The 27,843-nt window shown below is 35.3% G+C and overlaps 2 protein-coding genes across 2 annotated transcripts in view; one reads left to right on the plus strand and one right to left on the minus strand.

Annotated features, from left to right (window-relative positions):
- LOC144442830 (conserved oligomeric Golgi complex subunit 3-like) overlaps positions 1–18,316 on the minus strand; it is a 33,339-nt gene extending 15,023 nt beyond the window's left edge. The window contains exons 1-19 of the mRNA XM_078132203.1: positions 18,158–18,316; positions 15,062–15,199; positions 14,893–14,954; positions 14,172–14,337; positions 12,906–12,980; positions 12,171–12,263; positions 11,672–11,800; positions 10,847–10,965; positions 7,582–7,708; positions 7,051–7,142; positions 5,954–6,093; positions 4,775–4,935; positions 4,245–4,383; positions 3,631–3,740; positions 3,048–3,137; positions 1,996–2,116; positions 1,155–1,237; positions 784–918; positions 11–89 (exon numbers count right to left, since the gene is read on the minus strand). Coding sequence (XP_077988329.1) covers positions 11–89; positions 784–918; positions 1,155–1,237; positions 1,996–2,116; positions 3,048–3,137; positions 3,631–3,740; positions 4,245–4,383; positions 4,775–4,935; positions 5,954–6,093; positions 7,051–7,142; positions 7,582–7,708; positions 10,847–10,965; positions 11,672–11,800; positions 12,171–12,263; positions 12,906–12,980; positions 14,172–14,337; positions 14,893–14,954; positions 15,062–15,199; positions 18,158–18,316 — 2,218 coding nt within the window. The remainder of the gene's footprint in view (positions 1–10; positions 90–783; positions 919–1,154; positions 1,238–1,995; positions 2,117–3,047; positions 3,138–3,630; positions 3,741–4,244; positions 4,384–4,774; positions 4,936–5,953; positions 6,094–7,050; positions 7,143–7,581; positions 7,709–10,846; positions 10,966–11,671; positions 11,801–12,170; positions 12,264–12,905; positions 12,981–14,171; positions 14,338–14,892; positions 14,955–15,061; positions 15,200–18,157) is intronic.
- Positions 18,317–18,452: 136 nt separating this feature from the next.
- On the plus strand, positions 18,453–27,585 carry LOC144442527 (presenilin-associated rhomboid-like protein, mitochondrial). The gene is made up of 9 exons (XM_078131894.1): positions 18,453–18,567; positions 19,484–19,706; positions 20,769–20,906; positions 22,831–22,975; positions 23,760–23,909; positions 24,475–24,545; positions 25,291–25,392; positions 26,430–26,527; positions 26,938–27,585. The coding sequence occupies exons 1-9, from the start codon at positions 18,506–18,508 to the stop codon at positions 27,032–27,034; spliced, it is 1,086 nt and encodes a 361-aa protein (XP_077988020.1). The 5' UTR covers positions 18,453–18,505; the 3' UTR covers positions 27,035–27,585.
- Positions 27,586–27,843: the final 258 nt, after the last annotated feature.

Here is a 27,843-nt window from a genome sequence, read left to right on the forward strand (position 1 = left end):
TGTCACTTACCAGGACCAGCAAATGGCTGTTGCCGTAGTGACACTTTGGCTGCATCCCCTTCTTTAGCCAAGTTTACAATAACATTAGCCTAAACAGAGAGACAAAAGGAAGTATGACAGTGATTATTTTATTAAATCCGATACTTTATTTGTATGATGTAAGTACTACACCTTGTTTAATACAGTTAAGGTTGTCATCTGGGCTACGACAACAGGTGAATTTATCAATAAAACTATGTAAATCCACTCATACATTTTTATTTAGACTCACTGGAGTCAGAACTAGCAGAGGGCATACTGTACATAAGCAGTAAACACAGTCACAAACTTTGACCGATTAAGAGTACTTGACATTTTGCTGGGGAGTCCGATGCGCCCTCTACGACGACTTCCTGAGTAACACGCATACCACACTAACTGCATTAGTATTCAGGGCTGGATGTAAAGATATTTGAGTATTCTAGATGCCTGACTATACATTATGAATGCTTTCCCAGCATGCACTTGACTAGACTTTGTATATAAACATTATGAATGCTTTCCCAGAATGCACTTGACTAGACTTTGTATATAAACATTATGAATGCTTTCCCAGCATGCACTTGACTAGACTTTGTATATAAACATTATGAATGCTTTCCCAGCATGCACTTGACTAGACTTTGTATAATGCTACAGGATAGTTTTCCTCATGTGACTGGCAAACTCGCTTTTTAAAAAAAATTTCTTGATTTACTTTTAAAAACCTTTGTCTATTACACAAAGACTGTTATAAATACTAACCTTTTGAAGAAATGCATTCAGGTCTGTAATAAATGAGTCTGTTACAAATTTGATAAAATCTTCACATGTACGTTTCAATTGGTTGTCCACGTCTCGTTTTGAATCTCTATAGTTTTCTGTTACTTGGGGTGTACCCTGAAAGCAAATTCACACATAAGTTAAAACTCAGAAATAAATATCATTTTTCATGCAAATTATATTAAAGTATTGAATAATAAAATATAATTAATAATGAAGTAATGTTGAATATCACCTCTATCTTCATAAAGTTTCCAATTTTTGGTAAACAACCTCTTTTTTAAAGTTTGTCTAACAGTAGCAGAAGATAAATCATCTTTAAATATGAAATGAATATGAAATAGTGATCTTACCTCAACAAGGAACTCCAAAAGAGCATTATCACTATTCAGTTTAAATATTTTGTTGGTCTTGAATATCAGATGTCTTGCAGCAACTGACGGAAGAAATGAACACGATATTAAGTTTACATTTTAATATGTATATAACTTTAAGGTATAGCACCTTTGCTATGTTGATCTTGACTATGTCATCTCAACGCACACTTAGGGAAAATAATTCGATAATAATATATTTCAGTTTAAATGTCAGCCAGAAATGGGTGCAAGTTCTTGCTGGTTTTTAAATCCACCCACTGTGTCAGATGATGTCAGAAGTATCATCACCTGATTTGAATATTGAAGAATCTGTGCTGGTACACAGGATGAAGCTAATGACGAAGGAAACATATCTAATTGATACAATAAGTACTACTAAACCAGGGTATTAGCATGAGTGCTTGCAGTGTTTTCTGCACCCATACTTTCACAAGCGTAGTGAATGAAAGTGCAGCAGAAAAAAACCTGCAAGTATGGGCGCAAATACCCCTGAGTACCCACACTGGCACTCATGCAGCATGAGGTACTGTTATTATTACATAATGTTTTATCCGAAACAACAAATTTCTGTAAAAATTACATTATACTAAGCGATCAAGTGTTTTTGTGTAGAACGAATGATTGCACCCTCATTTGCATATCATTTGCATGTTGGTATGCAATAATGTTTTCTGTATTGCCTTGCAGTGCAATACTAGTATGTATACGCACCAGTACTAGTACATATGATAATTAGTATTCCTGTAGACGTATATGGACAAAATGACCTGCTAAGCTTTTGTAAATTGTATAACTCTATGATGCATCCAATTCTTACCTCTCATTTTACTAAAATCTAGTGCTGTTTCTCTGATTGCAAACTCTACATGGAATGGTGCAATTTGTTCCCTTAGAATCAGTAAATGTTTTACAAGAAACAGTGTGCCATCAACCGGACCCTAGAAAACAAAAGTATTTTATCATTAGGCTATAGAGAATGATATAATCCACAATGAACCACCATTGGGTTGCTGTATATAAAAACAAAAGAATCTTATACCTGTCCCTAGAGGGCACTGTACATTGAAATTAATCCAACGCATTAAAAACAAAGGCATTCTATCATTTATTGATAGAGGGCGCTACACACCATATCAATAAGGTATTATATGTGTACCATATGCTGGCACAACAGAGAAGTCTTTGTGAGGCAACAGCTGTGAGAAATGATAACGTGAGATTAACCCATTATGATTGACAGCTTTTGTTGGTTTCTTTCATCAAAATTAATACCCAATTTCCCGCTGTGTGATATTTTTTTAATCTCTGACCACAAAAATGTATCACAGCAATATGTAATGTTAAACCTGGTTGTTATAGATTTAGATAGTAGATATGGTTTTCAATACCAGGCATCGGCAGAACTTTGACAAATCATTGCTATGCTTGGTATCAACACAGAGACATTATTTGTGATAATTTCATGCAAAACATGAAAATAAATACTTGGACTGTGTATGTTATGAACCATGTATGTTAGTTCTATTGATAAGATTTAGTACGAGCTGCCATAAGTTGTCTATATCTATATTTCCTAGTCTGAAATGGCCGGAGTGCCTTTTTCATTCGTTTTGTCTGGAAACGAGGGTCTCAAGAAATGGGTTGATAGCAAAGACTGATACTGTGTTTGTTTGTCAAACCATTACTGTCATGATGAGGTGTCCATTACTTATGCTGTCCATAAACAGATAGATAATTTACTATTCCTTGAGTCTAAAATAGGGTTGGGATTTCTTCTAACTCACCACACTTTCCTAGGTGAGCCTTCCACCCATCCCATCCCTTCCCAAATCCCCACCAAGAGGACTCATCATTTGATTGTGATCTTACCTTCCTCTTTATAATTGCTTGACTAGCTGATACCAATGACATAATACACACATACAAAATTTCTTGTGAAAGACCTTGAAAAATGGTTTTCTGTGGAGGAACAATACAATTATTCATTATTTACATTTGGGTCGAGACCAGAGATACTTAACATATTACGTCTAAGGGACCAATGTCCCTAAGCTGTGCCATATGAGAGTTTGTTCTTGGTCATTAGAAGAAATTTGGGGTTTCACCATGTTGTTTTTAAGGAAACTGGAAATCCTTAATTGAGTCATGTTGTAATACAGAATTTGGTAGCCATGTTGGATTTGACAGCCATGTTGGATTTGACAGCCATGTTGGATTGGACAACCATGTTGGATTTGGCAGCCATGTTGGATTTGACAACATATTGAATTCTAAAATGGCGTAATATTGATAAAATATTGACCTCCATTTCAAAATTTTGTACAGTGACCCCTTAATTTTTTCCCTTGATTTTCAGTAAGAATGGGTTCCAGATTTCTTGACCAAAGTAACAACAAACATTGAAGATTTTCAGTTTTTAGGTGAATTCTACTTCAAAACAGGTGTAACTTACCTCAATACACCTATAAAGCTTAGACAGACAAACTAGGGTTCTTCTGACAGTTGGGTACCACATACCATGTAAATCAGCTGGTGACATTGGGGCATTGCTGTATGGCATGGCTAGGAAACAAAACACACAGACAAGTAAATATGATATCCCAAAAACTTCCATACAAGAAAATCCTGGCACATATTTATCATGTAATCTTTCCATTGTTCCAAAAAGGAACATCTGGAATACTAGACAGACAGATGACGCTTTATTGCCTACGGGCAGTACTATAATGAGAAACAAGCATATGAGGTTCTGTCAAAATTACGATTTTTACGAGATGCTCTCACATTTTGGCAATTGAGCAGGATAAGTAAAAGAATCAATAATTTCCCCCCACATACACATTCACTCACCCTGTCAAGAAAATATTACAGCCCCTAAAAAGGTTGCCTGTGCCTTTGGATCAGATGTTATAGTTCCCTCCTTGCATCAAGCAGATTAACAACTGATAAGTCATGTGCAAGCATCCATCATATTTTCTTTGTTTTACCATCATAAATCATCGCAAACACACATACGAATTTAAAAAAAATTGAAATCCGTTGTCATGACAACAATTTGATACTGACCCACTATACTACTACTTTGTACATCTCCATTCTCTTTGACTTCTGTTAGACTTGTGGAGTGCTCACTTGTTGCTGATGTCGTTGATGTCGTTGAACTTTGCCTTGATATTGAGTCTTTCCTTAGACTTTCTGCTATACTCTGTGCATAAAATCAGACCATAACTTGAGATAAGGGTATTCATGATGTCATCACGAGAGGTTTTCCCATAAAGCCTTGCAGGAATGATGCCATCACCAGAGTTTTTCCCATAATCCCTTGCAGGAAATACTCAAAATGGCTGAACACATGTCAAGTGCAGTAGGGCATCTTTACAATAGTTCAAAGTTGGGTAAGTTATCGACAGGCTATTTTATCACCCAAACTCATGTTTAAGTTGATAGCAGTAATTAGTACAAGTGTACAAAAGACAGAAATAAGTCTGACTGGACTTTTCCTTTAAGTTGATAGCAGTAATTCATACAAGTGTACAAAAGACAGAAATAAGTCTGACTGGACTTTTGCTATAAACTATTCTGACATTGCTTCTTACCGCCATCATTTCTAACTTCTCTGGGTAGGCAAGATCACCAGGTGCAGGTCTGTAATTCAGGATATCTGATTGGATATAGATGTGTGCTCTGTAAACCAATCTTTCTTGTACATCCTCCAACATCTGTTTAGCTACCGTTTCAAATGCAATCAACTCATGTGCTATTAAACGATACAACATACAAATGTTTAGTCTGTAAGGTATGCTGTGACAGAGCGCCCTCACACAACAGTCAACCGTAACATGACTGGCTAAGAAATGTTCAGTTGTGACGACAAATACATCACATTCATTTACATGTACTATCTTTTTTCTTGTTTCTTTGTTGCTGTTTTTGCTAAAATGAAGTCAGTGTGAAAATGCTTCTTTTTTTTTTTTTTTTTATATTCATCATGTAGCAAACAACACAGAACTTTCAATTTACTTAAACAAACACGTGATAAAGTCAAATACAAGTAACATCACATCCATTCAACATTTTTTTGGCTTGTTTCTTATTTTTTTGCTAAATATTAAAGAGTCCACATAAAAGTGGTTTTTATCCTTAGTTACCATGGTTACAGTGAAAATTACATCCAGGCAAAAACCCCCCATTTTTTCCTTTTTTTCAATGAAAATTTAATCACACAGAAATACACAGACTTTGTGAACTGTGAGATCCTTCAACTGTTCCTAGTTTGATGTGACACCAAACTAAAAAGAGCCAAAAGAATGAAGTTTAAAGGGGAACACCACTCCAGGAAATAGACATTTTCATAAACTATGGTTTCTGGAGAGTCATTTCATGATTTTACATCACCTACAATTTACTTGCGAATTTCAGAGAAACGTAAAGTTGATCTTATGCTTTTAACTGGTATCTGGACTCCTAAGTGCTTATTCCCTTCAGTGTAAAATATATCTCATGCATATTCATTGTGCAACCATGAATATATTATTTCTTACTCCCATGATGCAATAGCTCATAGCAAAGATACCCTATAAAAGCACAAGATCAATGTAATGTTTCTGCAAAAATGCAAATAATTGTAGGTGATACAAAATCATGAAATGACTCTCCAGAACCCAAAGTTCATGAAAATGTCTGTATTTCCTTGAGTTGTGTTTCATAAAAAACTTTTCTTATTAAAGTTATCAATTTCAAAAACTGTAAATTTCTTAATATGTGCATTTACTTACGATTATTTTGTACATGGTCTTCTAACATCTCTGTTTTTAGTATAGTACAGAGCTCAGCCAGGGTTTCCAGATGGTTGATATGTATGATAAGTGGTCGTAATACATCATATAAATTATTGCACAGTCTCTCCAGGAGTATACTAAATAGAAATCAAATGAACACTGTCACTAAAAACTCTGTGTTACCAGGGTTACCAAAACTTCCACAAAAACACAGACACAAACTATACTTAACTACTATAAATTTTGATATTTTCACTACTAGAAAGTTTTGTGATTTTACAGTCTTCAGCTATTTTCCAAAGATTAACTTTTACTAATTACCAGACTAGTACATTGTGTTCATCTACGAGAAGACATTTTAGTCAGTACTATTTTTACTAATTACCAGATTGGTACATTGTGTTCCATCAACAAGAAGGCATTTTAGTCACTACTTATTTTTACTAATTACCAGACTGGTACATTGTGTTCATCTACAAGAAGGCATTTTAGTCACTTCTTATTTTTACTAATTACCAGATTGGTACATTGTGTTCATCTACAAGAAGACATTTTAGTCACTAACTAATTTTTTTCTAGCAATGTAAATGAAAATAAGTCTTTAATGAAAATTTCCAGGTTACAGTAATTTACAACACAAACAAGGTTACTTTGACATTTTACTCATGTGACATGACATTTTTTACACAAACTACAAATGCAAAATAAACATTGAGGTGTACTGTTGGAATGTAGAAGCAGTCAAGTGATCATGTTACGTAATGTTAGTAGTAAAAGTAAACAATTGAGGCCATTAAAATCATCAAGTCAATGTGTAATGTTTCATTAGAAGTCTGTTTCTACTGCACTGTGAAAGAATAACAATACTTTATCACTTTTCAATGTGATTCAGCAAATCATCCTGCTTTGTGTGGTGTCGCTGTTATTGTTAGTCAAGAGTTGAAACATGTCTATCTTTGTATAAAAACATCACATCCTATAAGTGAAATGCTAAAGCAACCCTGTTTGTGCTGTAAACTATACTTATTTTAATTTATCTGTGAAATGCTAAAGCAACCCTGTTTGTGCTGTATCTGTACACAAACTATACTTACTCTAATTTATCTGTAGGTTTTGAGAAGAAATGGAAGAACAACTGATTTTCGTCTTGGCATATTCGAACCATGAAGGCACAACCACTACGAACCTGGAATTTGAAAACAGTTTGGTCTTGAATGAGAGACTAAAAGCGGAATTTTACACAAACGTAAAGTTCTGATTGAACTAATTCATCAATTAACAGGTTGATGAGTGTCTTGGATAAACAAGACGTAACCAATCTAATTAGAATTTTTCTTTTATCATATTAAGTACATTGAGAAGTTGTGTCTGATTGGTTACATGTTGTTTATCAGACCAATCAGAATCTTTGTTTTATCACTGCACATTTAGAAGTTGCATCTGATCTGATAAACATATAACCAATCAGACAAAACTGTTTAGAGTACAATGATAATACAGTACAAAGAATGTGATTGGATTATACAAGATATAACCAATCATATGCAACTTCTAAATATACCATGATAAAACAAACATTCCTATTGGTCAGATAAAGACCTATTGACCAATGAGAAATGACTTACCAAAGCACAATGATCTTTGACATGTTGACTTGCTAGTTCACTAATGGCCGTCGTTATACTTGGGCCAAGAAGAATTTCTCTCTGATTAAAGTAACATTGGTGACAGTCATTCAATAAAGTATCATACCTAATAAAAAGACAAATATACATCATTATTAGAACTACTGTGACAGAAGAGGATTGTTCACCAGGATGATGAATGGACCTGTTGGCAGTACCGAGATACAAAGTGCCTCCCCTTACAACACCATCCTTTTAACATGTAGATATACATATACAATGTACAGTCTAGTTCTATACATGTTACGGTCATCTCCACCGTATAGTCAAATGGATTTCTTTCGTTCTTACTATTGATGCTATAGGAGTGTTTATATAAACCTGATGGCATTATCGTGTCCTCACATCACTTCCATTCAAACTGGAGATTGAGTTTGTAGTAAACTAAACGATGTAACCAATTACAACCACTGCTCAGTGTGTGATGGATTACTACTGACATATGCTGTTCACCATTTCCCCAGCAGCAGATTTAGCTAGAATTTCAGTAGAATTTGTCCATTTGACTATATGTGGAGAGAGAGATTGTAGAAAACAAGCCCACACATATATCTGTTCACCCTTTCCCCAGCAGGAGATTTAGCTAGATTTTTGATAGAATTTGTCCATTTGACCATACAGTGGAGAGAGATGATAGAGAATGACTACATGTATAGTTACTAAACTAGTGTACACAGTACCATCAACAATTTGTAGAGAGGTAATATAGAGGTAACATAGTCTATATCTGCTAGTGGTATTGAATCATCTCTTTACCCCGTCTATCTCAAGAGAAATGATGAACCAAAAGTTGTTCATGCAAATGAGCAAACCCCCAACTGCTAGTAAACAATGCAGCATGCTGAGCTGACAAATGTACCATCTTTGGACATTACGTAACCATACACGCTATACATTGTAGTAATGATAATAGAATCCATGCATATATGTATATATACCATCTGTATGTATTGGAATTCAATACAATGCATGTCATACATTCTGACTGGTACAATGCACAAAGTTTTCACTATTGTTAAAAAATATTTTCCTGAATATTTCTACATTGATGGTGGAGAGGTAAAAACATTGTAGAATTTATGACTACAGTGGACCCTGGCTAACTCATGATTTGGGCTAATTTCAGAATACACGGGTTTTGCATATTTTCATTTTGATTGTGCGGTTCTCAATACACCTTGCTAATTGCAACCCTTGGTAACTGCAATGATGTTGATGGACCCTACGACCCATGACTTTGTGAGGGTCCCCTGTCCATGTGTATATTGAAACCCCCACTAGCTGTAACTTGGGTATTATTTTTTTGATCAGACATCCAACAATATATTCACTGAAAACCTTAAAATACCAATAATTAGACATTGTACATGTGAATTAGGTCTACTAGTATTTTATCTATAAGTAGTATAGTAAGAAGCTGACTTCTTGATTCATTGGGTGCTGATTTTAGGATGTAGAACCACAGATCGATTTGATTGGATTTATACTTCACCATACTAGGTGTACTGCTACACAAAATATGTTGACCCACAGGTGATTCAATACTATTCAAGGTGTACGATTTCACGATTAAGTCATTGTATTTAACAAAACAGTTTTAAAAAACCTGTTCAAATTGCAATCAATACAGGTTTAACTGCAGTTTGAGTTTGAATCCTATGGAGAATATATTGTTCATGGTTCCAAGAATCACTGAGACAGTACAATATACATGTAGTTACTTTGGAACGGTAAATTGGAAACAAATGTAGCGTTTCAACCCATCCATTATTCATTGATCATGCATTGATTAAATTATTCAGAATTAATGATTTTCTCTGAACTGGCGGAATAATAAAATGTTCCCTTATATTAAAAATATTTGCTGTTGACATGTTGCAACATAGATCCAGGGTTTGACCTTCTAAATTTGCTTACAATTTCTTTTTATTGGAAAATCACTAAAATAATATTGTACTCAGATTTCTCTTTTTGTTACATTATATAGGACAATCAAAGTGTATATGCGGCTATTCTAATATATGGCATAATAAATATCTAGCTATGAGTTCTGTCATTGCGAATATAAAACCATATGTTACCTATACTTCTACTGCTTTCACAAGCTAACCAGCTGACATGATATTAATCCAGTAAATAAATTACATATTAATCTCCTTTGCATTCTAATATACATTGGGATGGTACATGTATAATGCTGAATACAGGGACAGAAAAATCTCAGTGGTAAAATAGTCAATTTGAAAAAAAAACGGTGGTTGGGGTTGTGGGGGTAGGGAGACAAAACTACACTTACTATGCCTGAAACAAATAGTAATTATCACTTATCAAGTATGTATGTGGAGTATAAAAATATCCTTATTTATGGCGTTTTTGTAATATTTATTGGCACAAACCTACAGTCTATTTACTGGGATAGAAATACTATGTAAAGCCTTGCTTAAGCTATTCTTAGTAATATTTTTTATGTTGATGCACACCTTCAATAGCATTAAAAATAGTCTTCTGGTGTTGCACAATTGATGGGATAATAAAATGCTGGTATCAGGAATTCCCTTTAACATTTTAGTATGTGTGTGTGTATTTGAGTAACGGTACATCATCAAATCATGTTTTATACCAATCAGATTAAAATCTAATGTTGGGAACTCGGCGTGATTTCTTTATTTACCTCCTACTTTTATTGTCATTTGTTCTTTTTTGTTCTGTGAGTACCTGATACCTACATACACCACGTACCTACACCTAAATGTCTAATGACTTTAAAGTGTGTAAGCTACATGTATGAATGTTGTAATGTACACAGTATTTATACATCAGGAATATCGAAAATAGTGCCAGCAAGCTTAGCTGCTTCACTATACTGTTGATTCAGTAGTCATCTAAGACCCATTATCACACTTGTAAATATTAGCAAAATACCACAACACTGTGATAAGGAAGAGGCAAATGGAAAGCATACCATAATGTACTCGTACAACTTACATACACACTTGTACAAAATGTACACATGTGGGTATAACTTACATACACACTTGTACAAAATGTACACATGTGGGTATAACTTACATACACACTTGTACAAAATGTACACATGTGGGTATAACTTACATACACACTTGTACAAAATGTACACATGTAGGTATAACTTACATACACACTTGTACAAAATGTACACATGTACGTATACGGTTATTGTACTTACTCAGGACTTTTACTAACTCGCTCTTCTATCTGTTCCATCAACGCTTTCACTCTGGGTGCATTAGTTCTAAATTTACCATAGAACAACGTAAAGGCATTGTCTGATGGTTTGATTGCATCCTGTAGGAGACAAAGAAAATTTCATTTTACTGAGGAAATTAAGCTATAAGCAAACTAAGATTGACACAAATTATTTCAAATTAATTGTTATTGCATGTAACAGATTACACAAGTGGGTGATAGTAATATCTTAGTTATATAGATATAATCACCCTGTAAGGCTTAATAAAAAAAATTGTGAGAAAGTTTTTTGTTTTTGTTAGGTCATACTATCTATGACTGTTACATATATATGGTCTAAACAAAAAAATTGCATGGTTCTGATTACACTCAATTTTAGAATAGGTGGGGTAGGTAAATTTTTTATTTTATTTTATTATATATTTTTTTGCTGTGTGAGTGTCTAGTTCAGGTTTTCCATTGTGGTCTCTGTGTTCTTTATTTCTTCCTATCAGATGTACAGCCATTACAGTTTGGAAGAACAGTTTTAGTTTCTCTTTTTAAGTTGATGTCAGTTTCCGCATCCACTTTTTCTCGTGGGACTTCACAATTTTTGCGATTTCATTATTTGTCTCTCTCGAATACATAAAATATTTTTAGGATCGGCAGTGAGAAGCTAGGTGGGGTCGGGTAACCAGAACCAAACAATTATTATTTTTTAGGCCTAATCAAGATATTGTAAATACTGAATGGGGTTGTGGCATGTTTGATTGACTTAGAAAGCACACTGATCTTGTCCACCAAAGAGTATTTTTGTAGATCTTACCTTTTTTGGTAGTACTTGTAGGGCTGCACTTTGTAGAATATTGACAACATGGACTCTAACTAAATTTAACGCTTTTGATAAGCAATGTTTGAACCGTGCTAGGTACACCTGAGATTCTTTATAATTTGGCTGTGAATATAGAAGACAAGATTATGAACTTAGAATAAGAGGAATGACACAAATGATTGCAAATATTGTAAAACTCTACTATACATTCATCAAATCTTGTATATACATGTACTTACATTAGAATTGATATATGCTATACATTCATCTAGTCTAGTATATATACTATACATTCATCTAGTCGTGTGTATACTTACATTAAAATTGATATACGCTATACATTGATCTAGTCTAGTATATATACTATACATTGATCTAGTCTTGTGTATACTTACGTTAGAATTGATATATGCTATACATTCATCTAGTCTTGTGTATATTTACATTAAAATTGATATATGCTATACATTCATCTAGTCTTGTGAATACTTACATTAGAATTGATATATGCTATACATTCATCTAGTCTTGTTAACATTGGTACAAACGAATCACTGGTTACAGACAATGTAGGTGAACTTAATTTCTGAAATCCAATCAAAGGAAAACATAGGTAAGCATAAACTATGGTAAATCAAACTAATAGTTCACATTTACATCTTTTAACAAAGAATGTCATAATTATAGCACTGTACAATGTATTACTACTGGCACAGACCTATAGTGCCACAATGGCATTCTGTAACTTACTCAAATCCCTGGAGAGTTTACAATATACATTGGAGCCTCCGTAGGTGCATAGCCAGGATTAAATCATTCACATAGTAACCTCTGTCGTACTAGGTCCCTAATTATATAGCTGAGTTGACGGGGGCACACTGGTGGTTCAAATCTTGCCCACGGCTGTAGCCAATCAGAAACAACTGGCAGAAGTGAGGCTTAAATCAACAACTTGGAGATTCTGTGCTGGCCACTGTAACCATTCAAACCGTTCAATGTGTATTTCAGATTTGACTACTTGGAATTCATTATAGTAGAGCTAAAAAAATCTCTTTCTGATCTCCTCACTTTGTCTGCTATGTTATCATCAGGATCGTGTCGATGCTAACATTCATTTAATAAAACCAATTTCATCATAATTCCTACAGTCTTTTCTTGGGGAGGTGGTCTTAAAACATGACCATTTTGTAACCCCAGGGGTGAAAGGTCAAAGAAAGCATCTACTTACATGTGACATTCTTCCTAATTCATTAAAATATGACAGTTTGTTGCTGATACTCTCCGCTGTGTTGACCAACCTTGTCTGAAATTAAGAACATAGTATAACTACATGTATGTACAATAGATGAATATCAATAAGGCAAAATAAAAATAAATCATGTTTCCAATAACATGACATAAGAAAATAGGGTAGGTAGGTCAGGATTTTATTTTATGTTATTTTATCTTTTTAATTGTTTTTTTTTTTTTTTTTAAATATTACTTCGACCCAAAACCAAACAAAATATCGGTCAGAATATCCCTTCTGTGATAGTTTGAAGAAATATGTACAGACATTGCTGGGGAAAGAAAACAGACATGCATGAAGGTCAAGAAGACAAAGAATTTCTTATCTTTTTGTTTTAAAAATGTTTAGGGTCAGTGGTTTAAACTAGGGTCGGTCGGGTTATCAGAAACACACAATTTCTTTTTAATTTTGCTTCATGGATATATTTAATGCATGTTTTGAAGACAATGGTTACAAATAGGGGTAGACCCCCTGGATGTAAATAAATGCATGTATCATGTACATTGTATATTGCTTATAAGCGGTTACTTTTTTTCATTTGGCCCATGCTATAAATCACTATGAAAGACTGAATACCCTGGTTACATATTAACTTTTAATCCACTTGAAACAAATATTCTGCATATAAAAATGTTTGATTCTATTGATAAAAGTCTACTTAATGCACCACATGGTATCCTAAGTGTCTAAAAAAAAACCTGTGTGCACCATGTTGTATACTGGAACTATATGACATCCTTGTCTATGAAGGACACATCAACTCTCATAATAGAACAGTCTACCTTTGATATTATGCTAGCTGCGTCCCCACTTTTGTAATGGGACAGTCTACACTTATTTATGCCAGTCATGACTTTTTGATAGATTTCATGATGAGGCAAATAAGTCATTTTAATTTGTAAATTAATTACATTAATTTAATTATAACATTGTTAATTTATACAATAATTACACTCAGAATGTTTAGCCTTTGAAATTCAGAGTACTTTAAGAGTGGTTTCCTTATAGTCCAGCAGATTGGTATAAAAATCATTCACTTTGCAATAAGTACCAAATTGGCATGAAGGTAAAGGTCTACACACAGATTGAAATTACAGATGGAGTCACTTGCATAAATTAAAAATGGAGACGATTTCAAAGATGTCTGCCATGCCATGAAAACTAATAGTATTTTGTTGATGTAGGTAAGGTACCACATATACATACCTGTTCTTCCACAGACTGTTCACATGCCTCGTGTAAGGCATTTGTTTTAGTTGATACAAACATATACTGTCTTTGGAGATCTTCTAAATGTTTGAGGGCGTTAGAAACTTCTTCTAACACCTGATCACATTGTTTTCTGTACTCTCTCAACTGGTCTACATGTTCTCTGTTGAATAAATAACACAAATAATTCTTTTCAAAAAAAAATATCAAGGTTGTGAATAACATACAGGTCAATTTATACTACATGCAAGCCAAGTTGTACACATTTGAAAAGAAAATACAGATTTATTAACAGAAGTGTGACAAAGATCAAATCAGTATGACACACCAATGCAGTTGTTTTAGACATTCTCTCAAAATGGGAACAAACCATATTAATATCATAACACAGACACAGACACAGACACAGACATACAGGTGGCTAACATGATAAAGAGTTTTCTTGTGAGTCACCACATACTTGTAACCTTGGTGCAGCAGCAGAAATTACTGTGCTTCAAGGTGTGTCAAATTGGCTTAGATACATGTATCACACTCCCCCCCCCCCCCATCTGTCTAAACCAGAACACATGTTTTTGTCACAATAAATTGTATAATGAGCCATGCACATGTTGAGTACAATCATAACACTAGAGGGCACTATCTCCTTAACATCATGATTTTACTGTATAATCTAAAAATTGAGACATAGTCATAATTATTTAGACAAATCACTTACTTGTATGAAATTTCTTCTGCATTTTCCATTTCATTTTCTACTTTTGAAAACCATGCAAAGAACTGAGAATACAAAACATCATGAAAATATATTATTATTTACATAAAAATGGCATATTTATCTTTTCCGATAACTTGTTTTCCATAGTATTATATCAGGTTTGACATACCTGTTGAGCATTATCTATCTTCTCGTCTTCCATATTCATGGCTGCCAGTCCTTCCGATAGCAATCCTTCATCTGTTCCTGACAATGGTATATTTGATGACAATGTTGATGGGAAGCTACTCACATCATCTAACGGTAACTACCAAAAAAATATACAAAAAAAACCCCCATAAATAATATGACACAACCCCATGATACGTGAGTGCAAGTGTGGCATACTTGGGGTATTTGCATGAGTGCTTGCAGTGTTCTCTGCACCCTTACTTTCACGAGGGTAGCGAGTGAAAGTGTAGCAGAAAACAATGCAAGCACAAGTGCAAATACCCCTGAGTACCCACACTGGAACTCACGTGGCATGGGGTTCTTTTATTATTACCTATGTTTATCCGAATCAGCAAATTTCCATAAAAATCATACACATAAACATCAGATCACATGATTTTATGCTGAGCGAACGATCATGTCCTCATTTGCATATCATTTGCATGCAGGTATGCAATAATGTTTTCGTTACTGAAGTGCAGTGAAAATACCACTAGTAGTAGTATGCGCACACACCAGTGCAAGTAATCTCTGGTACATGATATGTAATAATAATGAGTATGATTTGAAAGAGATGTCAAGTATGGGTACATATACTGTGTGAACATACATTGTGTATTTATTTCTCTGATGGATTTACTTGAGCGGAATATATGTGCAAAAGGTTTTTTTTTACCAGAAATAACTCAGGTGAAGATAGTGTAAATGAACTTGAGTTCTAAACTGCAAATGAACTTGAGTTGTAAATAAAGGATGTACCAATGGAGTCAGTGGCCATGGAGTTATATTAATCTTTATGGATCAGATATGGGTTTTGCACACCAAGGTTATACATGCACAGTCAGTTGTACTAACCTTGTATTGTTCACTGAAATATTTGTGTCTGACATGTTGTAAAATGCTATAATTCCATCAAATTTTCATGAACAAAAACAAATACAAATGTACATGTACATTCACATTCTCACAGGCAGTAAGTATTGGGACGGTACCATAAAAGAGATTTGTGGTTAACAACAATGATACATTCACAGCATGTTCAATGTTTACATGTACATGAAGTGGTTCAACCATCATTCTGATTAAATTCAACACTTCTTGAAATCATGATGGCATTCAGCTTTCAATCTGCAAGTTATAGGTTGCACCTCTCCACTGGTGTTCTCAATAGCTAAAGTCCTTATCTTGAGCAAGATTAGAACCATGATTGTGCCCCAGTCAACTTAGCTGTCTAACTGGGACCTGGTAGGATAGAGGTTGCAAGTTTGAGTTTGATCCAATGTGCTTACAGAGAATCAATTCAGACTGCAACAGTGTGCCCACTAATGATTGCCAAATTTTGTTGTTGTGAGTCAAAATGAGAAAAGCTGGCATTCCTTGTGAGTCACCACATAGTAAGAGATAGGGCAACACCAAATTTTGGTGTGTCACTAGTAGTAGAAATTGTATGCGTCAGTGGCGTATCGAATTGGCTTAGAGGGCAACTGGACAGCAATGGATTGTATACTCCCCAGGGAACTTAAGAAGAATACATGTAAAGAACCATTATTATGCCACTATATGCCAGGGGTAATAATTGTAAAGCAGTTTGCAAATTTCAGCAGTAAGTGTGGGGAAATATCAGTAGTTTTCAATAGTTCCTGTTTGCTCAGTGTTTATCTGGCAGAATTTTTTGCATGTTAATTGCAATAGATTGTTTTTTCAATCAAACCAACAATATTGTTATTGTTGAAATATCAATAACGAGACATGTACAAGTTAATAAGGGGTCAATTTCATTCACAAATCAGTACAGTAACTAGTTGAAATTGTGATTGCCTTGGGGTGCTGATTTTAGGATGCAAACCCCAAAAAATAAATTGGATTGATTTTATTGTACCATATTATATGTATAGCTACGCAAATACGTTTATCCATGGGTGATTTAATACTGTTCAGGTAGCTGCAATAATTGTAGTGTTTGCTGTCATTTTGAGGGCTTTTTCGTCTGTTTTGGTGCCTTCTTTCGTTCCAATGTTCAACCCGAATGAAATGCTACAATTCCTGTAACACAAATACAAATAGACAAGATCTCGTTGAAAACATGAGCAAGATATCAGCATACTGCCCTTTTCAAAATGCTGCATGCATTGCTACATTTGCCAGTTTTGAAGGAATTGGGGTACAATGTACCTCTGAACACTTCTTGGGTCTTGAAGGCTCCATAATTAATGTTGGCATTAGGATATGTTCAATTTTTTGCCAGGTAAGGCGTAATTTAGCAGAACAATCCACCCAACTTTGCGATTCAGATCTGAATCGCTTCCGTCTATTTGCGTTTGCGTTACAGGAATTGTAGCATTTGATTTGGGTTAAACATCGGAACAAAAAAAGGCACAAAAACAGACACAGACGAAAAAGCCCTCAAAATCACATCAAACTCTACAATTATTGCAGCAATTGTTCAGTGTACTATATTACGAGTACACCATTTTACATGTAAACAATATCCAACGAAAGAGTTTCAACAAACGTTACTGTAAGTTACAGATAGTACAGCTAATAATAGCAAGGTAAGCAAGAGTATTATTAATACGACTACAAATTTTGCATATAAAATTAAAAATGTTAATAAAAAATCAAAATGAAAAAAGGGTTGTCATACATATAGAAATGACATATATCTGCACGACTACTAAAAACAATGCGAACCATAGTGACAAGAGGAAGTAAAATATGTCCTGTTTCAATATTCATATCATAAAAGGGGAGGGGGGGGGGTGATGTGTAACCCCGGTTTCAATCCATCATTCACTCTTACTACTACTCGTGATTATGGTCTCTGCTTCTGCACGAAGATGACGTTGGTGTCATTCTTTCTAGACAGGCCCTGTTTATTCAGATTTAATTATTCAACCACGTTAATTCAGTACAAACACTCTAATTCTCTGACAACGTCAACACTCCAATATGATTGATAATTTACAAGTTCTGACGGGACATCCATGTTGGGAATTTCTCCGTCAATAAAGTTCCACGTATACAGGCGACGGAATTAAAAATAAAATATACTAACCTCAATTGGTAATGGTCTATTCGATGCTATGGTACTAAGCTCCATAAAACTGTCTTTCTGTTTGTCGCTTAGAGGAGCTCTAGGGTCTGTCTTTAGTTCCCAAACACTCAATTTCTCCCGGAGTTGTTTCGGGTTAGCCATTTTGTCTACGTCCACCATTAACCCCACAATGCATTTCGAAACCACGGAAGTATAACTTTTATTTGACCTTTGACACAGTTTATTTATCGCCCGATTTCACAGCTGACGATCGTTGCAAGCATGACACTACTATTTTGATGATGAATACTGGAGGATTTTAAGAATTTTCAGTCTTGATAAAGAAAAGGAGTCTATCAGAGCGAAGTCATGCCTGTTGTCATGTCAAGAATACTGCTGAAACTACAATCAGTTTGGAACGTGAAATTTAGGTAAGATGTTGAATCATGCAGAAGCCGTGTCCTCATGAGGCTTTAATATGCACTGCAGACATTGTATAGCATGGCCATGATGGGTCAGGCCCACATGCACTTGTTTCCGAGATGTGTTTCACAATACATTATCGATAATATTGAGATACTTGGCAAATAATATATGAAAGGAGTAAAATAACACGGGTTTATATCGCGTAAGTCCACACACCACCGGTACACCGCGATTATCGGTGTGTGGACTTACTCGAGCCCAGAAACCCGTGTTACATATGTAAGTATATTACCCATTTCATATATTATTTGTCAAATATCTCAATATTATCGATATCTTATAAGTAATTGTATCCAGGATCATATCTCGGGAAATAAGTACCTGTGTTCAGGCCTCAATACAAACATTTACATTGGTAAGAGTTTTCACTTAATTTTCATCTCTGTCCAGAAGAAACATTCGTCTGGTGAATGGGTGAATAAACAAACACCAAAGACTCTCTTGAAGAATGGAGGTAGAATCCTTCACATTCGATATTCTATTTAAATGCTTAAAAATAAGTTTGCACGGATGTATTTGTCGATTTGCATATATTCAGTACATGGCATGAATGGTGATCATGTCACTGTGCGATGATTTCGTCAAAAAAGTTACAGTTGGAATCTAGAAGAGTGACTCGATCGGTTAGGAGTAATGTACTTCATCAAAACCGACCCCCCCCCCCCCCACAAATATCAATATCATAAAAATGATGGTGGTGATGGTGATGACGATGAAATTGAGTATTAATATCCTGAATAAAATATAATAAAACATGTTGAATTTGATAATTAATGTTATAGCCATACCCATAGATAGATGTGTATTATGTACAAATGTATATTATTTTAATACAAATTTTGTTTATTTTGTAAAATCTAGGTTTCAGCAGTGTCGGCATTTTAAGAGGAAGGCAGACCAAACATCAAAAGGTTTTACACCAAAAGATCAAGGAAGTGATAAAAGTGAAGTTTCTGATAAACTTGGTGCAATTGTTAAAGCACGTTTTAAACAGGACAGTCTTGAACACATAGATGTGCAATATAAAGGACGTGTTGAAGTCTCATTTAGGACAGCGTTAAGACCATTCCTGTTTGCCATTGGGGTAAGAAATACTGTCAATATCACCTCAGACCGACAAACATAATAAATTTATAAGGCCAAAGAAAAAAGAATTGTGTTTCTGATACCCTGACCGACCTAGTTTAAGCCCCCAACCCTAAAATTTTTTTTGTATGGAAAAAGGTAAAATGGTAACAATTTACTTCTGTTGCCAGGTATTACTTTTACTGATTGGACAAATCTGGTTGGACCCACCTAGAATGGTTTACATATTTGTATTACTTTCACTGATTGGACAAATCTGGTTGGACCCACCTAGAATGGTTTACATATTTGTATTACTTTCACTGATTGGACAAATCTGGTTACACCCACCTACAGTATCACGATTTACATATTTGTAATTACTTTCACTGATTGGACAAATCTGGTTACACCCACCTACAGTATCATGATTTACATATTTGTATTACTTTCACTGATTGGACAAATCTGGTTACACCCACCTAGAATGGTTTACATATTTGTATTACTTTCACTGATTGGACAGAGGTTACTCACTAATAACTTTTATTGATGTTTCTTTGTTTATTGTGGTTCTTATCAACCATGTTTGATCAGTGAAACTAAACGCAATTATTATTTCTGCTGTATATGAAAATCTGTGAAACTGTCACCTGTTTTTCCCACTATTGTTAATAGAGTTCCTAAAAGTGTAGTGAAAACACTGGAAAACTAAAAAAGTTTCTTGGTTTTACAAAATTTGAAGTGAAATACAGCAAAATCCTCTGAATCATTTGGTGAAGATTGTGAAATCACCAAGACATAATTTCAACCAGGAAAATGCATTTGTGGGGCTTTCCTGTCATGTGGATTTCGGGGTGAGGGAGAAAAATGAGATACTTTTAACTTAGAACTTGCTCAGGTCACAAATAGGACCATCTGAGTCACATTTCAACTGGATGAAATGAAATTACTCCAACAAATTAATTTGTTATTCTTCTCACAACTTTTTGAAAGCACATTTTAGGTTTCTGCAAAAGTTCGTCACTTCTGTATGGAGATGTTTTGTTTTTATTCTGTATATTTATCATTTGTTTTTCAGTTTACAGGTTGTAGTTTTGCTGGGGCAGCTCTATGGCAGTACGAAGACATGAGGAAGGCTGCCATGAAATCCTTCTTTGGTTCCTCTAGATACAATGATATGTTTCAAGTACCAAAGTATGGTCACTACAGAGAAAAGGTATGCAACATTTGGCATGTACCAATGCTGTGCATCTAATGAACTCAACTGGTCAATCTGTGTTAGTCTAGATGCTATCTGTGGCATCAAATCATCTCTTCACCCTGTCTAGCTCAATGAGAAATCATGCACCAAAAGTTGTACATGCAAATGAGTAAAACCCCAACTGTTGTAAACAGTGTATGTAACATCCTGAGCTGACTGATGTACCATATTTGGACATGAGATGTACCATATTTGGACATTATGAGATGTACCATATTTGGACATTATGAGATGTACCATATTTGGACATTATGAGAAGTACCATATTTGGACATTATGAGATGTACCATATTTGGACATTATGTAACTGCCCCCAAATAAAGACTTGATTTATTATTGGGCAGAATTCGGTGATTATCATATTTGGACATTATGTAACTGCCCCCAAACAAAGACTGATTTATTATTGGGCAGAATTCGGTGATTACCATTTTTGGACGTTGCATAACTGCCCCCAAATAAACACTAACTTATTATTGGTTAGAATTCTGTGATTACCATATTTGGACATTACACAACTGCCACCAATAAACACTGATTTATTATTGGGCAGAATTCAGTGATTGATTAACGAAGACATGACGTTAATGAATGTGTGCTTGGCTTCCATTGAGTTTGAAATTTCACCTCACCACCTCATTGAGCTAGACATAAAGAGATATCTTGATGAGACTTGATACAGGATAGAACTAGACTAATCTATGTAGAATGATATCATGCATGAGCCAGGTTCAACAAAAAATAGTGAATGTATACATTGGTCGCGATCGTTCTATGTCACGACAACGTGTGTTTATGTCATTGGTTCTGCTGTGTTCGAAACATGAGTCGTAATGCTCAAAATTACCATTATTTTCTTCGATTTTTTTTCTATTATTTTCAATGGTATAATTACATGTCTTTATTACACAATAGTTTTCTTCATGCAGTTGGAAAATACTCACAACTTTAGAGTTGTCACTACTCATCTAGCGACTCATATTGACAAGGGCCCCCTAGGTCACTCATATTTTCCTCAGCTGAATAAAGTAAAAAAGTGGAGAATAATATCTTATTATACCCAAGCCTCAGACTGTAGAATTATACCCAATTGATACCTCTAGGGATAAAAAATATGCTTCTCCCCTATTGAAAGTATAGAATTTTGACCAGACTACAACCACAGGGAGTATTTCACCTATGCTTCTCTGTAGCAGCACAATTAGACACTAGAGTTTCACTCCTGTAGAATTACAGGCAGGTTTCAACCCTGTACCAGGCCTACACCAATTAGAAGTCCAATTACACTGTTACACGAGTTAATTAAAATCTCTGTATCAGTAATATTGAACCTACATGCATGCTTCACTCCTCTGTTTTAACACATACAGACATCTTACATGTTCAGCCAAAGAAAATATGAGTGACCTAAGGGGCCTTGGTCACTGAGAGTCCCTAGACAAATGAGGATGTAATCATTTGTTGTACATAAAAGTGTGCAATCACACACTATCATGTTTATGGAGTTTTGCTGTTTCAGGTGAACATATGTAATAATAACAGAACCCCATGCCATGTGAGTTCCAGTGTGGGTACTCAGGGGTTATTTGCACTCGTGCTTGCAGGGTTTTCTGCTGCACTTTCACTCATTATGCTCTTGAACGTATACGTATGGCTGCTGAGAATACCGCATTACAAGCATTCATGCGAATGTCCTGAGTATGCCACACATGTGCTTACACGTAATGGGGTTCTGTATGCTTCCCCTCTGTATATTTACACATATGCATTTATATGCAGCAGTGAAGAATTGACGAAATAGTGGCACAAGTGAAACAATTCAATAAATAAACATTTCTAAGATGCGCGAGTCATAAATAATCCTGTTATATGATTTTAGATTAACAAGTGGTGGAATTCTTTACCAGAAGGTAGAAAGTTAGCGGCTGGTATTATTGGTGTCAATGTCATCGTCTTCCTTGGTTGGAGAGTACCAGCACTTCAACACACTATGCTGAAATGGTTCACTTCAAATCCTGCATCTAGTAAGTGCAAGTAATCCATACAAGATGACATTTGAGTTATATCCTTTGCAACTGTAATTTTCAGTTTTCGGCATTTTTTTTTTTTTTTTTAAAGAATACACCAATTAAATGATAATAATAATGTTGGTTTTTATATAGCACTTTCCTACTCTGTGTTCAAAGCACATTACAAGTATTACCCCTGGCACAGATCTATAGTGGCACAATGGCCCTTTACTTCTTCAACTCCCTGGGGAGCATGCAATCCATTGCAGCCGCTATAAGCACACAGGAGTATATAAAGCCTATGGTGTTGTGTCAGATGTATGTAACGAGCGCTTGCAAAAGAAGAAACAACAGTAAACCTAAACAGCCAAAAAGAAATTGCGAAGTGTACAATACATCGGATTTTAATCAGATTGTATCCTTAATTCTGGGTTAAAGGTAGACTGTCGACAGTCGCTTGTGCCTTTTTTCCCTACGTTTTATCTAAACTTAAGTTGTTTCCGTGCTCCAATCCGGCGCAATATTACTATAATCACATACTGATATCGAAGGCCGAAGGCTCGCCCTCGATATCAGTACATGTATGCGATTATAGTAGTGTTGCGCTGGATCGGAGTTTAGATATGACGTAGGAAAAAAAGGCGCGAGCGATTGTCGACAGTCTAGGTTAAAGGCTGCTTCTGTACAGCACTCCTAGTGGCTAAACCATACAATCTTTTGTTTTTCTGATAACAGTAATACTAGTACTAAAGTTTATGTGACTGAAACTTCTAATCATGAATGTTGTCTTTATCAACAGAGGCAGTATGTCTACCAATGGTATTTTCAATGTTTAGTCATTACTCACTATGGCATATAGCTATCAACATGTATGTTTTATGGAGTTTTGCCGCCACAGCTGGCGCAATGTTTGGAAAGGAACAATTTCTAGCAATGTATTTATCAACAGGTAAGATTATCCATGAGAGATTGGATTATGGATTATCCATCCATCAATCCATGCAGTGATTCCTCCTTACTTCCATCCAAACATTTATCCACACATCCATCCATCCAATCCTTATGTAATCTGTCCAACCAGCCATCAATCCATCCACCCACCCATGATTCCATTCATTCATTCATTCATTCATTCATTCATTCATTCATTCATCCATCCATCCATCCATTCATTCATTCATTCATTCATTCCATCCACCTGTCAATCCATCCATCCATCCATCCATCCATCCATCCATCCTTCCATCCATCCATCCATCCATGAGTCTATCCAACCATCCAAATGGAATCATTTTCGAAGTGATGAAATCACATCACAATGCCAATATCAAATTCAGATGAGTTGTTGCTACAGTAAATTATAATTTTAGGTTTGGAATATAGAAATGTTAGGTAAATGGCTAAGTGTGTGTTGAGAGGACATAGGTGCAAAGCAAGGGACATGTGTTGAAACGGCATAGATATGTATCTATTCACACTAGTATGAAATTTTTGATGTTTTGTCTTGTCTTCAGGTGTATGGGCTTCCTTTGCCAGTCATCTTAATAAAATAGCTATATCAAGATTTAACCCCTCTCTGGGTGCAGTAAGTATGCTTAAATCTATTGGCAGTTATAACACATTGTGTTCATATAGCCTTCAGCGATTGGCTTAGATTGTATCACATGGTATGGGCAATACACCCATAGTGACCTCAATTTGCATATAGGAGGCACTAATTTCATTCTATTTTCCCTAGAGCACTATTCATGTAGCACAGAAGACTTACCAGGGATTTGCTTTGACTATGGAAAGAATATGTGCCTGAGAATGTGATGTGTTATAAAACACTTATTGCCTTGCCTTATTCGGGCACTAGTCGATGTCATATTACATACCCCTCATGCTGTTATGTAGCAACTATTTCAACTATATCCCTTGGTTCTCAGCCTTGGGAAATAGTTACTATATAACAGCGCTTATGGTGAGAGATATCTACTCTAGTGTTGTCATAGTTAGACAATAACTTAGTGTACATTATTACATGCATTGTATACCAGCGATTACTGTCATCAATACACACGTGCTAGTGGTATTGGCACTGCACTACAGTATTCAAAACATTATTCCGTACCTGTATGCAAATGAGTATACAACACCAGTGAAACAGGTCACAGAGAAAACTCCACTCAAACTCCTTAAGTACACCACACTTGCACACACACATCATTGAGTTCTGTCATACTGTTATTAGCATAGTATTCAATTCAAATTCAAAAACTTTATTGTCCATTAAATTAAAAACATATAATGGAAAATTTCCTGTGAATGTATTCCTTTTTTTATCTCAGTCAGGAGCCATTATGGCAGTACTTGGAGCTGTTTGTGCCAAATACCCAGACTCACAGCTGCAGATTATATTTCTTCCATTCTTCTCCTTTTCAGCAGGCACAGTAAGTATAAAGAGACAGCTTGTGATTTTGTGAAAACAATTTTGTCACATGGCTATCATGAATACACTCTTAGATTTTGGTACCCTGTGTGTGTGTGTGTGTGTGTCTGTCTGTCTGTCTGGAGGGAGGGAGGGAGGGAGGGAGGGAGGGGTAGACATGTATGAATCTCATTCAGTAATCCCTGCAATGTGCCAGCAAAATTTGTAAAACAATTCAAAGGAAAAGCAAGAAAATAAAGGCCAGAATGGAGAATATGGTTGAGAAGGTAGGGAAGGGATTCCAATGCTCTCTCTCTCTGTATTTTGAATTAACCCTTCAACTGCCTTGATTGAACACACTTGTACATGTCACTCTGAGTTTATATGCCATGACAGAATATACTCAATACATACTGGAGGTCGAAATCCATGGCACATTCAAGTATCACTAACTAAGGGACGACTACACAATGTCGCATAAGCTCAATGAACTAACTTCATCATTTAGGAAATCCCCCCCCCCCCCCCCCCCAAAAAAAAAAAAAAAACCAACAACAAACAAAACAAAACAAATCCCCATAAACAATCTTCACAAGTGGGACATCGATATGTTTGTACTAGTATATATGATGTACATGTAAACCATGGTGAAAGTTATAGTGGTCACACCACTACAATCGATGCAATGTAAAGACATGATAGACACATTAAAATACTACTGGAAACCAAGCACTCTATATCACATTAGAAGTAATTTTAATCAACTTATCAACATCTTAGTAGGGTAAATACAGAACTTGTTATCATTGAAAGTGTGAAAGTTTTCAAAATTTGGCTGGAAGTACAAAAATGAAGTTCAGCAATCACATTGACGCGAGAACCTGTCATTCCCCTAAATGAACGAAGTTCGCTTATTGAGCTTGTGTGACATTGTGCGATCTTCCCTAACATGTCAAACTCCAATTTCAATGTTAGTATAAACTACAGAACAGAATTTCTGCTTATACCAATAATACAATGTATATTATAAAGCCAAATTAATTTTCTTGTTTATTTCAGGGCATGATGGGTATCATTGGTTTAGAAACAGCTGGTACGTTACTACGATGGCAATTTTTTGATCATGCTGGTCATTTAGCCGGAATCCTTGCTGGATGGTAAGACTTTGAAATAAATTAGAATAAAGAATTTTTTTTACCCAGATTTCCCTGTTTTGAAACTTTGTGTATGAATATTCATGAGATATATTTTACACTGAAGGGAATAAGCACTCAGGAATCATGAATATTCATTGTGCAACCATGAATAAATTATTTCTGCTGACTCCCATGATGCAATGGCCCACAGCAAAGATACCCTATAAAAGCACAGTATCAACTTGATATTTCTATGAAATCACAAAGTAGGTGATATAAAATCATGAAATGACTCGCCAGAACCCATAGTTTATGAAAATGTCTCTGTTTCCTGGAGTTGTGTCCCCCTTAATGATCTTAAATGAAATGAAAATATTGTTCACAATAAGGAGACTGAAACTTATTTGACTTTTTGTGTTGTTCATTTTCAGGTATTATGTCAAATATGGATATGCACAGATATGGGGCAGTAGAGAACCTCTAATGAGATTTTGGCACAGTATACGTGGACCACCAAAGGAAACATGATAAAAACGGACTTTATAAAGAAGATTTCCTACTGTAGCTCAGGGTTTCATGACTCTCCTGGCAGTCATTTTTGACAGAAATGTGAGGTTGGACAGATAAACTGGATTACGGAGTGTAGTTTCTGCCGTGACTTGAATGGAATTCAAAATGTTTTAATAACGGCGATCCCATGTGTGATTCTTAATGTTACTGAAGTAAAGGTTAAACTCTGTTTGAGTTTCAGCGTGACCATTAGTAACAGCCCTGTTCACACTTGGATACCAACCTCAGAGTTTACCCATGTCTCAAGTAGGAGAGGAGAATTTGGAATGGCGATCTCAGCAACCATTCGTAACACTAGCCTTGTTCACACTGGTCACATCCAACCTCAGAATTTTCACAAGTCTCATCGAGGACAGGAGCATTTTTAATAGAAATCTCCACCATTAGTAACATTAGCCCTGTTCACACTGAGAACATCCAACCTCAGAATTCCCCCAAATCTCATTAACGACAGGATCGTTTTGACAGGAAACCTCAACCAGTAACTCTAGTCTTGTTCATGCTTACATAATCAACTTTAGATTTTCTCAGATCATTTCTCATCAATGACAGGAGAATTTTGAATAGCAGTCAAGAACTGTAGTCTTGTTCACACTTTCACTTTCAACATATTCTAATGATATAGTTTATTTTGTTTATTAAGTTTTTTTGACACAAGCGTAATATGACCACCAGCCATTTTAATACCACATGTACATAAAATCTTACCTCAGGTGATCAAAGCCCTGTCTAGTCTGTGACATGAAAAATACAAAATAAAGCTAGTG

This window comes from Glandiceps talaboti, chromosome 11, assembly GCF_964340395.1.
Source record: "Glandiceps talaboti chromosome 11, keGlaTala1.1, whole genome shotgun sequence".
In the NCBI taxonomy this organism is placed as follows: Eukaryota; Metazoa; Hemichordata; class Enteropneusta; family Spengelidae; genus Glandiceps; species Glandiceps talaboti.

Bases quoted from the DNA above. Each gene is read 5' to 3' on its own strand.
- LOC144442527 (XM_078131894.1), top strand. From the start codon at position 18,506: ATGCCTGTTGTCATGTCAAGAATACTGCTGAAACTACAATCAGTTTGG. The intron at 20,907-22,830 runs GTATGCAACATT...ATATGATTTTAG, and splicing joins ATGGTCACTACAGAGAAAAG to ATTAACAAGTGGTGGAATTC. The intron at 24,546-25,290 runs GTAAGTATGCTT...TTTTTATCTCAG, and splicing joins TTAACCCCTCTCTGGGTGCA to TCAGGAGCCATTATGGCAGT.